At 42.3% G+C, this 14,967-nt stretch overlaps 1 protein-coding gene across 10 annotated transcripts in view; it reads left to right on the top strand.

The window, feature by feature from the left end:
- The window catches only part of Ptprh (protein tyrosine phosphatase, receptor type, H), a 55,434-nt gene that overhangs the window by 6,315 nt on the left and 34,152 nt on the right, over window positions 1-14,967 (top strand). For 9 of the 10 annotated variants that reach the window (XR_003946524.1, XR_881746.3, XM_011250634.3 and 6 more), the window contains one exon: window positions 1,056-1,322. The exons of the other annotated variant lie outside the window; for it this stretch is intronic. Coding sequence is in view for 7 of the 9 variants with exons in the window: in XM_011250634.3 (XP_011248936.1) it covers window positions 1,056-1,322 (267 nt within the window). In the remaining 2 variants the exon portion in view is untranslated. The remainder of the gene's footprint in view (window positions 1-1,055; window positions 1,323-14,967) is intronic. 10 annotated transcript variants of the gene reach the window in all.

Below are 14,967 nucleotides of genomic sequence, written 5' to 3'. Positions count from 1 at the left end.
GCTGGGACCTGAACCCAGGTCCTCTGGAAGAACGGTCAGAGCTGTTCACACTGAGTCATCTCTCTAACCTCCCTCTTTCTCGATCTTAATCAGTTCTGAATATGCAGCCCACACCGGCCTGGAACTCACAACCATTCTGCCGATACTGCCTAGATGGCTGGATTATAGCTGTGCACCTGTCCGTTTGTCCTGACTTTTTAACAGGAATGTCTCTATTAATCTTATGTGTTTGAGAGCTTTGCCTTCCTGGGTGTCAGGTGTACCAGGTGCATGCAGTGCTCTGGAAGCCAGAAGAGCCTGTAGGGTTTCTCCAAATTTAAAATGTAGTTTTGTGCCACCCTGGGGTTCTGGGAACTTTAACTCGGGTCCTCCACAAGAGCAGTAAATGCTATTACCTACTTACCCATCGCTCCAGCACAACATCTGGTCTCTGATCCCTTTGTTGTGAATGGTAGGTGGTAGAGGGTGGTTGGGAGCTAAGGAGAAGGAGGAACACATAACAGTGAAGGCGCTTATTACACTTCTGCTTTCTTCAGCCACTCTAAAATAGAGGAAGAGGAAGGTGGCATCGACTCAAGAAAGCTCTAGAGCAGCCAATATCTGCATGCAGACTTTGTTTTAAAGATCAGTGAAGTTGGGTTTGGGGTACATTTTACTTCTGTTGTCTTTGATTCTCTCTCTCTCTCTCTCTCTCTCTCTCTCTCTCTCTCTCTCTCTCTCTGTCTCTCTCTCCTTTTCTTGAAAGGATATTTCTATGTATCCATGCTTGCCTTAAATGGGGAGGTATCCTCCTGACTCAGTGTCCTAAAAACTGGGTTTACAGACCTGAGGCATTGTTAGGTCTGACATTGCTAATGCACTGATAAAACTTTCCCAGCCCTGAGCACTGAGTCTCAGCAGCCTTGTAATGACAACCAGCCACATGTCACACCAGTCACAGGGAAACTGTGCTTCCATGTTGGACTTCCACCTCTGCCACTGGGCCATCATCTCTGAAGAGACAGAAACTTGAGGACCAGGAACAACACTGATTTCCCTTTTTGTCCCCATTTCAGCTCCAAACCCAGTGAGAAACCTGAGGGTCGAAGGTCAAAACAACATCTCCATCAGCCTGAGCTGGGAGCCTCCTGATCAGTCCTCCCTGCAGGGCCTCACCTACTGGGCCCAGTGCAGTAGACATGGTGGCCAAACTGAGACCCGGAACACAACAGACACCAGTGTCACTGTGGATGGACTTGATCCTGGGTCTTCATATGAATGTTCTGTGTGGGTGGAAAAGGATGGAGTCTATAGCACCAATGAGACTCTCAGTAACACCACAGGTGAGAGCAGACACTATTTCCTTACACATTTCAGCCCTCTCTCTCCTCAGACCCCCTTCTCTTTTCCTCTGTTAATATGTTCTGAGTATGTAGCCCACACTACTCATGCCAGTGCTACCTAGATGCCTGAATTGTAGGTGTATGTCAGAAGATAGGCTGGAATTTTTAACAGGATTGTATCTACTTTATTTTACCTGCATGAGAGCTTTGCATGTATGTGTGATAGTGCATCGGTGCATGCAGTGTCCTGGAAGCCAGAAGAGGGTGTAGGAGTTCTCAGATTTAACAGATAACTGTGGCAACCCTAGAGTGCTGGGCACTGAAATCTTGGTCCTCTGAAGAGCTATAAATGCTCTAACCTGCTGAATCATATCTGCAGCCTTTCCTCTGGTCTCTGATCCCTTTGTTGTTAATGGTATGTGGTTGGGAGCTGCCAGAAGAAGGTGGGGGAAGTATAAGTGAAGACACATATTTAAGCTTTCTATCCCGTCCTGCGGGATTCAGTTATTTGTGGGTGTGAGGGGGACCGCAAACCTGGAAGGAGATGGGAGGTAGAAAAAGAAGAGCAGGAGACCAAGAAGGATACCTATCGAGGTCTATTATGCTGAGGTGCCTTCTTTTTAAAGCATACATCACAGGGAATATGGGAGGGGTCGAGGGAGAATTATACAAATAACAAAGAAGTGGGCAACTGCTGACATGGGGGCCGAAGTCAGGCGCCAGGCAGTGGGCACTCTGCATCTTATCTCTGGAACATGGATTCTCCTTGACAGCCTTGGGGGTCAGGCTGGGCTCAGGCATAACTCATGTCCTTGGATGGCATGGGAACTCAGGAAGAGATAGGGAAGAGCAGACTATAATTCAGCTTTTACAGCCTCAGGTGCCAAGAAGGGAATAGGGAGGATAGGGGGTGATAACCAGCTCTTTTACAAGGTCATTTGGCCTGTTAGGGAGATTGTGAAGGGCTCACTTTCTCACAGGATTTTCTCCAACATCTACCCCTTCTGAATTAAATTTAATAAGACCACACTTAACTGAGATGATCAAATAATCTTCTCATCCTTAGATGAGCGGGCATTTCCATGGTTGGGGGACATTGACCCGATTCCTCCCGTGGGTGTTGTCACAGACCCACACTTGTGGCTCTTGGTATCTTTTGGGGAGGGGAGGCAGAGCCTTAGAAAAATTTTTTACTCATAATCGAAACTAGATACCAACCTCCATCTAAACCGGGTTTGTGTCTCAGGGAACTCAGAAACGGTCTATTTGGACCTTCCCCTGCAATACTTAGTTTGCACCCATGCCGAGCCCATACCGGATTCGTATTATCAAGAACCAGTATGCACAGTTCTGAGTTCTGTGCAGCTCCCGTAGGAGAATTGTCAACCTCTCTATAAGAATTATGTCAATTGTAACACCACAATTTGTGGCTCTCAAGCTATACTAGGAGCTGGAGGTTACCCTTTTTTGTCCCTATTGTCTCCAAAGCCTGAGGAACCAAGGGGACTCTGCATTAGCAGCAAGGGTGGAAAATTGGAGACGAGTCGTTGTTTCTGCCTCGGTGGGAGGAGGATCTTCTTCGTCTGAGTCCTGGATATCCAGCTGATGGTAGTGGACTGCAACCGGCTTACTTAAAGCAGCTTCAATCTGCGACTTAACAAAACTGGTTAACTTTCTAAAGGCTCAGGGGCCAAAAGACAAAAGCAGTAAAATAGCCATGAAAGGTCCCAAAAGTGTGGGAAGTAAGGTAGTGTGACCCAAGGAGAAGTAGAAAACCAATTTTTATACCAATATTCTTGTTTTTCTCTGTTGCGTTTTCTCTCTTCTAAACTAGCTCTAACTTTGTCTATGCTATCTTGAACTAAGTCAGTCTTGTCAGAGTAAAAACAACACTCTTCTAATACCTGAAATTTCTGTCTTTGTAGCCTTAATATTTGCTATAGCCTGTCTTATTGTTCAGACCATTACTTTTAAGACATTAACCTTTGCCTCCAATTTTTTATCTACAATAAGTTGCTAATATTCTTACGCATCTCATTAACAAAATGACCAGTATGCAGCTGTTTATCTAAAGCTGTGGTAGATATTGAAGTTAAAATTGCAATTAAAGCAGTAAATCTTAAAATTGCTCATTTGATCTTTTCCAAGTTTGTATTCCTGGATTTTTAAACCAAGGATCATTTCTTAACTCTAACAGGCAGAAAAACATAAGCAGGTCTCTATAACAAAATCATAACAGCAGATTCCTTATCTAAATTAGGATCTACACGATTAGTTAATTGACAACAATTACAATGAATATGAAAAGACTTGTCAAGATTGGTGATCTTAACTCTTAAAATTATCTAACAATATAGCATATAGGTAAGGTACACAAGCTTTCACAGCTATAGGGGAGTTGGCCTGAATGGCCAAAACCAGTGTCTCTGATGAAATCTTGTTAAATACACTGTAGCAGTCCCTCTGCCTCACAGGTCATCATTTATAGTTGTCCTCAAGTGGACACCAGGTTGGCTCTCCTTGCTGTAGCCCATGGCGAAGATAGGAAGTTTCTTCATCTTGTTTGCAAGTGGCTGCTCTCCCTGATTCTTTTTTCTCTGTGTTCTCAACACAGTTTTCTTGTCATCACTGCCATGAACTCACAGGTCAGTCTGTCACAGGAATCATTCTGGAAGCTAGCATGCTTCTGCAGCATTCTGTGGATAAAACAGAAGCACCGCCCCCTTTTCCCCATAATAACCTTCTGCTCAGGCTCATGCCATGTGTCAATGAGTGGGTCCTTTTCATCTCACCTAGACATGATTATGTCTAGTTTTAAGATACTATGAGGCATTTATTAAGTTCTTAGACATCTAAATTTTAAAACTCTTAACAATAAAAGTATGATTTAAATAATGTACAGGGGTGTATAATTTTTCCCCTTTTTTGTTTTTAAGAAGATAGAGTTTTAAAGTTCTATAATGCCTTGTCTTTGAGAATTATAAAATTGTTGACAAAACCACTTAAATACTGGACTGTTATAGTCTGTTTTAATATAACATGGATAGTGACTAATTACACTTTCAATTGTTTCTCTTGAAGAGAGATTGTAACTAGAATGTTTGAAAAGTTATTATAGTCACATGTGTATTATTTATTTATTTATTTATCAGAAATAAGAGAAAGTCCTTAAGTTGTCTTTGTGAACTATGTTCTAGGGAAAAACAGTTTGATCAGTAAGTCTAAAACCCAAATAATTATAAGGATCCTGAGTTTCTATCTTTTCAGGAGCTATCTGTAATCTTTATCAGTTAAAGCTTTATGTAAACCTTTATAACACAAAAGCAAATCTTGGGGGCCTTTTCCAGGCAACCCAGGACAATTTCTTAACTGCCCAAAAACAAAGGAACAGTATTTTTTCTTATAAGTCGCATAAGCAATTGCAAGCTCTGAGATATAATATTGACTATTAATATACAACTTAAAGTTTGATTGTTCAACATTTTTAAACACCATCTACAGCACACAATTTAATTATCTGTGCTGAAACAGGATGAAACTCAGAAGAATAAACATGTGATTTAATTCACATATACTTTTCTCCCATATAAAGGCTGTTTTTTAAACACAGTAAATGGGATGCATGCATGCATGAATTTATAGAAGATATAGGAGCATGAATAAAAACAATTGTTTAACTTATCTTAAAATAATGACTATCAATTTTATTTAAAATGATGGCATGCAATAGATCAAACATCAATATTCTGTATTAACCAAATTAATGGCTGTTTGGAACAAGGAACAGACACTTATACATATAAGCAAACTCTGTACACTATAACTTTATATAAAGTAGGCAAGTCAAATCACAATGTCTTGATAGATTCCACAGCCTGATTGACCTTTTATAAACTTTGAATTTAAACTTTATTTAGAACAACATCTGGCCAGGTCTGTAACAAGGCTCTTCAGCTAAAAGAAAGGGAGGGGGTGCTGAAGTCCAGGTTTCCCCAGTCACAGTTTGTGAAACAAAAGAAGTGCCACACAAGCCTTGCTGAGGCTGCTCCCCTCCGAGCTTAGCCTCAACCCAAACGCAAACATTTTCTCAATCTGAACATTTTGCTAGAATCCTGGCCCAAAGATTATCCTTATTTTGAAGTATCCTTAAAGACCTGTTTTCGTGGATTCGTTCATTCTGAATTTTGTTTAGAATGACTCCAACCCTGAGTTCCCAATTTTAAGCTAACTTTCTGTTACAAGCAAAAGGCTGCCTGCCCCTTTAAGAGCTTGCAATCGACCCTCAGCAGGGCTTTTTCAGCTGTACCTGACTCCCAGCCACAGTGCAGCATAACTTGTCAGTTTGTGCTGTGCAAATTGAGACTGCTTTTTAAAGAAGTTAAACTAAATTAAAGGATGGACAGCCAGCAGATAAAGTTTTAACCATTTATATTTTTCAACATGAAACACAGAACAACAATCATTTAAACAACAAAACAAAATCAAACATGAATTGACAGACATATGGACAATTTGGTGCACCAAAACCAGATAATAGACAGAGAGGGAATAGAACTTGATGTCTCAAAGGGACACAGATATCCTAACCATAGCTAAGAATATCTCCATAGGAGCCAGAGTGGAAGCAGGACGTCTCCCGTTTTCCTTCTGTCTCTAGGAGAGCTCTGAAAAAGCTTATTTTCATTTTCTCTCTTTTTTTGCTAAAAGATCTCAAACAGAGGACTACTGCTTTTCTGAAACTTATTTTCTCTCTCTCTCATGTCTAATTCTTTATCTCCTTCTTCTGGGAAAGCTGCCAGAGAAGGGAGAGGAGGCACAGTGGTTGCTTCTGATAGTTACTCCTCAATAAGAAAAGATGGTTGCAGGGACTGCATTGGGACAGAAAAAACAGTTGCAGGGACCACATCGGGACCCTCATTAGCTAATTTATCATTTAAATCTCTACCTACCTTTCACCATTTTTTACAATGTATCTCTGCTTCATCTATAATTAACCATGGACATACCTGGTCTATGAAAATAAAAAGTCTATCTAATCTTTCTTTTTAACTCGTACTCCTCTTTCCCTGGGAGCTATCTTTAAGCCTTTGATGAAGGCTGCCTCTTTAGATAGCTTATTTCCCATAACCTGAAGTGGAGATGACTCAACTCACCAAAAACTTCTCGATCTTCCGTGAGCAGCAGAAGGGGTCCTTCACTACTTCTAAATTCTTGGGGTCACAACGAACTTCTCTGGAACCTCCACTGATAGGAATTACGATCTGGACCTCGCCCTCACGCCGGGCGCCACTTATCCCATCCCGCGGGATTCAGTTATTCATGGGTGCAAGGGGGACTGCAAACCTGGAAGGAGATGGGAGGAAGAAAAAGAGAAATAGGAGACCAGGAAGGATATCTATCGAGGTCTCGTTTATTATGCTGAGGTGCCTTCTTTTTAAAGCATACATCGCAGAAATAGGGGAGAGGGAGGGGAGAATTATACAAAGAACAAAGAAATGGGCATCTGCTGACATGGGGGCCGAAGTCAGGTGCCAGGCAGTGGGCACTTTGCATCTTATCTCCGGAACATCGATCCTCCTCCACAGCCTTAGGTGTCAAGCTGGGCTCAAGCGTAACTCATGTCCTTGGGTGTCATTGGAACTCAGGAAGAGATAGGGAAGAGCAGACTATAATTCAGCTTTTACAGCCTTAGGTGCCAGGAAGGGAATAGGGAGGAAAGGGGTGATAACCAGCTCTTAGCACGAAGCCATTTGGCCTGTTAGGGAGATTGTGAAGGCTCACTTTCTCACAGGATGGTCTCTGACAGCTTTCGTTTTCTCTGAGGTACTCTAAAATGGAGGAAGAGAAAGGTGTCATTGATCTTCATGAGAGTTTTTTTTTTATATACACACATTGATTTTCTCCCTCCCTTCCCTTCCCCTCTCTATCTTTCTCTCTCTTCTTCTCTTTGTCCATCCAGACTGCAGTTTCCCCCCAGTTCTTTCCTTCCAGTCACTCATATTCTTCCCCCCCCAATCCATTTCTCTCTGTTTCTCTTCTGAAAAGGGCCGTCCTCCCATGGATAGCAACCAAACATGGCATATCAAGTTGCAGTAAGCCTAGGCACCTCACCTCATACTGAGACTGGAAGAGGCAACTCGGTGAAGTTAAGGGTCCTTAGCTGGCAAAACGATCAGAGGCATCCCATGCTCCAAACAGTTAGGAATCCCAGAAAAAGATCAAGCTAACAACTGTAACATACATAGAGGGCCTAGGTCAGTTCTTCATGGGTTCCCCAGTGGTCTCTTCTGTGTCTGAGAGCCCCTTTGATCCTGGTTAGTTGTTTCCTGGTGGTTTCCTAGGTTTCTCTTGAGCCTGCAGTTCATCCTTCCATCTTCCACAGTATTCCCAGAGTTCCACCTAATGTATGGCTGCAGGTCTCTGCCTCTGTTTCCATCAGTTGCTGGGTGAAGTCTCTCTTAAGACACCTGTGATAGCTGCCAATCTATGTCAATTCTATAGCAGAATATCATTAGGAATAACTTTCTCTCCCAGGTCACTGGGGTCACCACCCTCCGGGTCTCTAGCCAGTGTCAGGGGTGGGAGATACCTCTCATGGCATGGGGCTCAAACTGGACCAGACATTCCTTAGTCACTTCCCCAATTTCTGGGCCACTTTGACCCCAGGACCTCTGGTAGGCTGGGCCAAATGTACATAGAAGGGTTTTGTTTGGGTTGGTGTCTTAGTCCCTCCACTTTAAGTCTTGCCTGGCTACAAGAGTTAGATGGTTCAGACTCCAGATCTCCCCTTTCTTGGAGTCTTAGCTAAAGTGACCCTCATAGATTCCTGGAGGTTTCCATTGTGTCGTGTTCTGGAGATGGCCCCTCCGAATTCAGTTGTGTCTTCCAGTACTAGCATCTGAGAGACTGAAATGTCAGGAATATCTCATTTCTGCATACAACCCATATTTTCCCCAAGCAATAAAGTAGAGCTTAAAGCATGTGTTTGTTTGTATAAACTCTGCTTTTTCTGTTTTCTTTTTTTGTTTCCATTTTTTATTAGGTATTTAGCTCATTTACATTTCCAATGCTATACCAAAAGTCCCCCATACCCACCCACCCCCACTCCCCTACCCACCCACTCCCCCTTTTTGGCCCTGGCGTTCCCCTGTACTGGGACATATAAAGTTTGCAAGTCCAATGGGCCTCTCTTTCCAGTGATGGCCGACTAGGCCATCTTTTGATACATATGCAGCTAGAGTCAAGAGCTCCGGGGTACTGGTTAGTTCATAATGTTGTTCCACCTATAGGGTTGCAAATCCCTTTAGCTCCGTGGGTACTTTCTCTAGCTCCTCCATTGGGAGCCCTGTGATCCATCCATTAGCTGACTGTGAACATCCACTTCTGTGTTTGCTAGGCCCCGGCATAGTCTCACAAGAGACAGCTACATCTGGGTCCTTTCGATAAAATCTTGCTAGTATATGCAATGGTGTCAGCGTTTGGATGCTGATTATGCGGTGGATCCCTGGATATGGCAGTCTCTACATGGTCCATCCTTTCATCTCAGCTCCAAACTTTGTCTTTATAACTCCTTCCATGGGTGTTTTGTTCCCAATTCTAAGGAGGGGCATAGTGTCCACACTTCAGTCTTCATTCTTCTTGAGTTTCATGTGTTTAGCAAATTGTAACTTATATCTTGGGTATCCTAGGTTTGGGGCTAATATCCACTTATCAGTGAGTACATATTGTGTGAGTTCCTTTGTGAATGTGTTACCTCACTCAGGATGATGCCCTCCAGGTCCATCCATTTGCCTAGGAATTTCATAAATTCATTCTTTTTAATAGCTGAGTAGTACTCCATTGTGTAGATGTACCACATTTTCTGTATCCATTCCTCTGTTGAGGGGCATCTGGGTTCTTTCCAGCTTCTGGCTATTATAAATAAGGCTGCTATGAACATAGTGGAGCATGTGTCCTTCTTACCAGTTGGGGCATCTTCTGGATATATGCCCAGGAGAGGTATTGCTGGATCCTCCGGTAGTACTATGTCCAATTTTCTGAGGAACCGCCAGACTGATTTCCAGAGTGGTTGTACAAGCCTGCAATCCCACCAACAATGGAGGAGTGTTCCTCTTTCTCCACATCCACGCCAGCATCTGCTGTCACCTGAATTTTTGATCTTAGCCATTCTGACTGGTGTGAGGTGGAATCTCAGGGTTGTTTTGATTTGCATTTCCCTGATGATTAAGGATGTTGAACATTTTTTCAGGTGCTTCTCTGCCATTCGGTATTCCTCAGGTGAGAATTCTTTGTTCAGTTCTGAGCCCCATTTTTTAATGGGGTTATTTGATTTTCTGAAGTCCACCTTCTTGAGTTCTTTATATATGTTGGATATTAGTCCCCTATCTGATTTAGGATAGGTAAAGATCCTTTCCCAATCTGTTGGTGGTCTTTTTGTCTTATTGACGGTGTCTTTTGCCTTGCAGAAACTTTGGAGTTTCATTAGGTCCCATTTGTCAATTCTCGATCTTACAGCACAAGCCATTGCTGTTCGGTTCAGGAATTTTTCCCCTGTGCCCATATCTTCAAGGCTTTTCCCTACTTTCTCCTCTATAAGTTTCAGTGTCTCTGGTTTTATGTGAAGTTCCTTGATCCACTTAGATTTGACCTTAGTACAAGGAGATAAGTATGGATCGATTCGCATTCTTCTACACGATAACAACCAGTTGTGCCAGCACCAATTGTTGAAAATGCTGTCTTTCTTCCACTGGATGGTTTTAGCTCCCTTGTCGAAGATCAAGTGACCATAGGTGTGTGGGTTCATTTCTGGGTCTTCAATTCTATTCCATTGGTCTACTTGTCTGTCTCTATACCAGTACCATGCAGTTTTTATCACAATTGCTCTGTAGTAAAGCTTTAGGTCTGGCATGGTGATTCCACCAGAAGTTCTTTTATCCTTGAGAAGACTTTTTGCTATCCTAGGTTTTTTGTTATTCCAGACGAATTTGCAAATTGCTCCTTCCAATTCGTTGAAGAATTGAGTTGGAATTTTGATGGGGATTGCATTGAATCTGTAGATTGCTTTTGGCAAGATAGCCATTTTTACAATGTTGATCCTGCCAATCCATGAGCATGGGAGATCTTTCCATCTTCTGAGATCTTCTTTAATTTCTTTCTTCAGAGATTTGAAGTTTTTATCATACAGATCTTTCACTTCCTTAGTTAGAGTCACGCCAAGATATTTTATATTATTTGTGACTATTGAGAAGGGTGTTGTTTCCCTAATTTCTTTCTCAGCCGGTTTATTCTTTGTATAGAGAAAGGCCATTGGCTTGTTTGAGTTTATTTTATATCCAGCTACTTCACCGAAGCTGTTTATCAGGTTTAGGAGTTCTCTGGTAGAATTTTTAGGGTCACTTACATATACTATCATATCATCTGCAAAAAGTGATATTTTGACTTCCTCTTTTCCAATTTGTATCCCCTTGATTTCCTTTTGTTGTCGAATTGCTCTGGCTAATACTTCAAGTACTATGTTGAAAAGGTAGGGAGAAAGTGTGCAGCCTTGTCTAGTCCCTGATTTTAGTGGGATTGCTTCCAGCTTCTCTCCATTTACTTTGATGTTGGCTACTGGTTTGCTCTATATTGCTTTTATCATGTTTAGGTATGGGCCTTGAATTCCTGATCTTTCCAAAACTTTTATCATGAATGGGTGTTGGATCTTGTCAAATGCTTTTTCTGCATCTAACGAGATGATCATGTGGTTTTTGTCTTTGAGTTTGTTTATATAATGGATTACATTGATGGATTTTCGTATATTAAACCATCCCTGCATCCCTGGAATAAAACCTACTTGGTCAGGATGGATGATTGCTTTAATGTGTTCTTGGATTCGGTTAGTGAGAATTTTATTGAGGATTTTTGCATCGATATTCATAAGAGAAATTGGTCTGAAGTTCTCTATCTTTGTTGGGTCTTTCTGTGGTTTAGGTATCAGAGTAATAGTGGCTTCATAAAATGAGTTGGGTAGAGTACCTTCTACTTCTATTTTGTGAAATAGTTTGTGCAGAACTGGAATTAGATCTTCTTTGAAGGTCTGATAGAACTCTGCACTAAACCCGTCTGGTCCTGGGCTTTTTTTGGCTGGGAGACTATTAATAACTGCTTCTATTTCTTTAGGTGATATGGGACTGTTTAGATGGTCAACTTGATCCTAATTCAACTTTGGTACCTGGTATCTGTCCAGAAATTTGTCCATTTCGTCCAGGTTTTCCAGTTTTGTTGAGTATAGCCTTTTGTAGAAGGATCTGATGGTGTTTTGGATTTCTTCAGGATCTGTTGTTATGTCTCCCTTTTCATTTCTGATTCTGTTAATCAGGATTTTGTCCCTGTGCCCTCTAGTGAGTCTAGCTAAGGGTTTATCTATCTTGTTGATTTTCTCAAAGAACCAACTCCTCGTTTGGTTAATTCTTTGAATAGTTCTTCTTGTTTCCACTTGGTTGATTTCACCCCTGAGTTTGATTATTTCCTGCCGTCTACTCCTCTTGGGTGAATTTGCTTCCTTTTTTTCTAGGGCTTTTAGATGTGTTGTCAAGCTGCTAGTATGTGCTCTCTCCCGTTTCTTCTTGGAGGCACTCAGAACTCTGAGTTTCCCTCTTAGAAATGCTTTCATTGTGTCCCATAGGTTTGGGTACGTTGTGGCTTCATTTTCATTAAACTCTAAAAAGTCTTTAATTTCTTTCTTTATTCCTTCCTTGACCAAGGTATCATTGAGAAGAGTGTTGTTCAGTTTCCACGTGAATGTTGGTTTTCCATTATTTATGTTGTTATTGAAGATCAGTCTTAGGCCATGGTGGTCTGATAGGATACATGGGACAATTTCAATATTTTTGTATCTGTTGAGGCCTGTTTTGTGACCAATTATATGGTCAATTTTGGAGAAGGTCCCGTGAGGTGCTGAGAAGAAGGTATATCCTTTTGTTTTAGGATAAAATGTTCTGTAGATATCTGTCAGGTCCATTTGTTTCATAACTTCTGTTAGTTTCACTGTGTCCCTGTTTAGTTTCTGTTTCCATGATCTGTCCATTGAAGAAAGTGGTGTGTTGAAGTCTCCCACTATTATTGTGTGAGGTGCAATGTGTGCTTTGAGCTTTACTAAAGTGTCTTTAATGAATGTGGCTGCCCTTGCATTTGGTGCGTAGATATTCAGAATTGAGAGTTCCTCTTGGAGGATTTTACCTTTGATGAGTATGAAGTGTCCCTCCATGTCTTTTTTGATAACTTTGGGTTGGAAGTCGATTTTATCCGATATTAAAATGGCTACTCCAGCTTGTTTCTTCAGTCCATTTGCTTGGAAAATTGTTTTCCAGCCTTTCACTCTGAGGTAGTGTCTGTCTTTTTCCCTGAGATGGGTTTCCTGTAAGCAGCAGAATGTTGGGTCCTGTTTGTGTAGCCAGTCTGTTAGTCTATGTCTTTTTATTGGGGAATTGAGTCCATTGATATTAAGAGATATTAAGGAAAAGTAATTGTTGCTTCCTTTTATTTTTGTTGTTAGAGTTGGCATTCTGTTCTTGTGGCTGTCTTCTTTTTGGTTTGTTGAGTGATTACTTTCTTGCTTGTTCTAGGGCGTGATTTCCGTCCTTGTATTGCTTCTTTTCTGTTATTATCCTTTGAAGGGCTGGATTCGTGGAAAGATATTGTGTGAATTTGGTTTTGTCGTGGAATACTTTGGTTTCTCCATCTATGGTAATTGAGAGTTTGGCCGGGTATAGTAGCCTGGGCTGGCATTTGTGTTCTCTTAGTGTCTGTATAACATCTGTCCAGGCTCTTCTGGCTTTCATAGTCTCTGGTGAAAAGTCTGGTGTAATTCTGATAGGCCTTCCTTTATATGTTACTTGACCTTTCTCCCTTACTGCTTTTAATATTCTATCTTTATTTAGTGCATTTGTTGTTCTGATTATTATGTGTCGGGAGGAATTTCTTTTCTGGTCCAGTCTATTTGGAGTTCTGTAGGCTTCTTGTATGATCATGGGCATCTCTTTCTTTATGTTTGGGAAGTTTTCTTCTATTATTTTGTTGAAGATATTAGCTGGCCCTTTAAGTTGAAAATCTTCATTCTCATCAATTCCTATTATCCGTAGGTTTGGTCTTCTCATTGTGTCCTGGATTACCTGGATGTTTTGAGTTAGGATCCTTTTGCATTTTGTATTTTCTTTGACTGTTGTGTCGATGTTCTCTATGGAATCTTCTGCACCAGAGATTCTCTCTTCCATTTCTTGTATTCTGTTGCTGATGCTCGCATCTGTGGTTCCAGATCTCTTTCCTAGGGTTTCTATCTCCAGTGTTGCCTCGCTTTGGGTTTTCTTTATTGTGTCTACTTCCCTTTTTAGTTCTAGTATGGATTTGTTCATTTCCATTACCTGTTTGGATGTGTTTTCCTGTTTTTCTTTAATGACTTCTACCTGTTTGGCTGTGTTTTCCTGCTTTTCTTTAAGGGCCTGTAACTCTTTAGCAGTGCTCTCCTGTAATTCTTTAAGTGACTTATGAAAGTTCTTCTTGATGTCCTCTATCATCATCATGAGAAATGTTTTTAAATCTGTGTCTAGATTTTCGGTTGTGTTGGGGTGCCCAGGACTAGGTGGGGTGGGAGTGCTGCGTTCTGATGATGGTGAGTGGTCTTGATTTCTGTTAGTAGGATTCTTACGTTTGCCTTTCGCCATCTGGTAATCTCTGAAGCTAGCTGTTTTAGTTGTCACTGTTAAGAGCTTGTTCTTCAGGTGACTCTGTTAGCCTCTATAAGCAGACCTAGAGGGTAGCACTCTCCTTAGTTTCAGTGGGCAGAGTATTCTCTGCAGGCAAGCTCTCTTCTTGCAGGGAAGGTACCCAGATATCTGGTGTTCGAACCAGACTCCTGGCAGAAGTTGTGTTCCACTCACTAGAGGTCTTAGGATCCCGTGTGGAATCCTGCGTGGGCCCTTGCCCGTGTCAGGCGACTCCGCTGGCAAGGTAGTCCGGGGCTCGAGTGGAGGGGAAGGGGCTTGTGCCCCAGATCAGGCCCGGGTAGCCTGCTTCCCTATGTACCGCAGTCTCAGGTTCCCCGCAATTGGATTGGGGCAGGCGCTGTGTTCCACTCACCAGAGGTCTTAGGATCCCGTGGGGAGTCCTGTGTGGGCCCTTGCAGGTGTTGGGCAAGACGCTGCTGGCAAGGTAGCCCGGGGCTCGAGTGGAGCGGAAGGGGCTTGTGCCCCAGATCAGGTCCGGGTAGCCTGCTTCCCTATGTACCGCAGTCTCAGGTTCCTCGCGATTGGATTGGGGCAGGCACTGTGTTCCACTCACCAGAGGTCTTAGGATCCCGTGGGGAGTCCTGTGTGGGCCCTTGCGGGTGTTGGGCAAGACTCTGCTGGCAAGGTAGCCCAGGGCTCGAGTGGAGCGGAAGGGGCTTGGTTTTTTTTTCTGTTTTCTTTAAAGGAGATTCCTTTGTATCCCATGTTTTCCTCAAATGTGTGGAAATCCTACTGCTTTAGCTTCTTGAGTACTGGATTTATTGACAAGAGCCACGATGCCTTGGTAGGTCTGACATTGCTAATGCACTGATACAGCTTTCCCAGCCGTGAGCATTAAGTCTCAGCAGCATTGTAATGACAACCAGCCACATGCTAAGAGTCAC

This window comes from Mus musculus, chromosome 7 (assembly GCF_000001635.26).
Source record: "Mus musculus strain C57BL/6J chromosome 7, GRCm38.p6 C57BL/6J".
NCBI lineage: Eukaryota > Metazoa > Chordata > Mammalia > Rodentia > Muridae > Mus > Mus musculus.
Note: the sequence above shows the minus strand (reverse complement) of the source record. Positions and strands in the feature narration are given on the sequence as shown.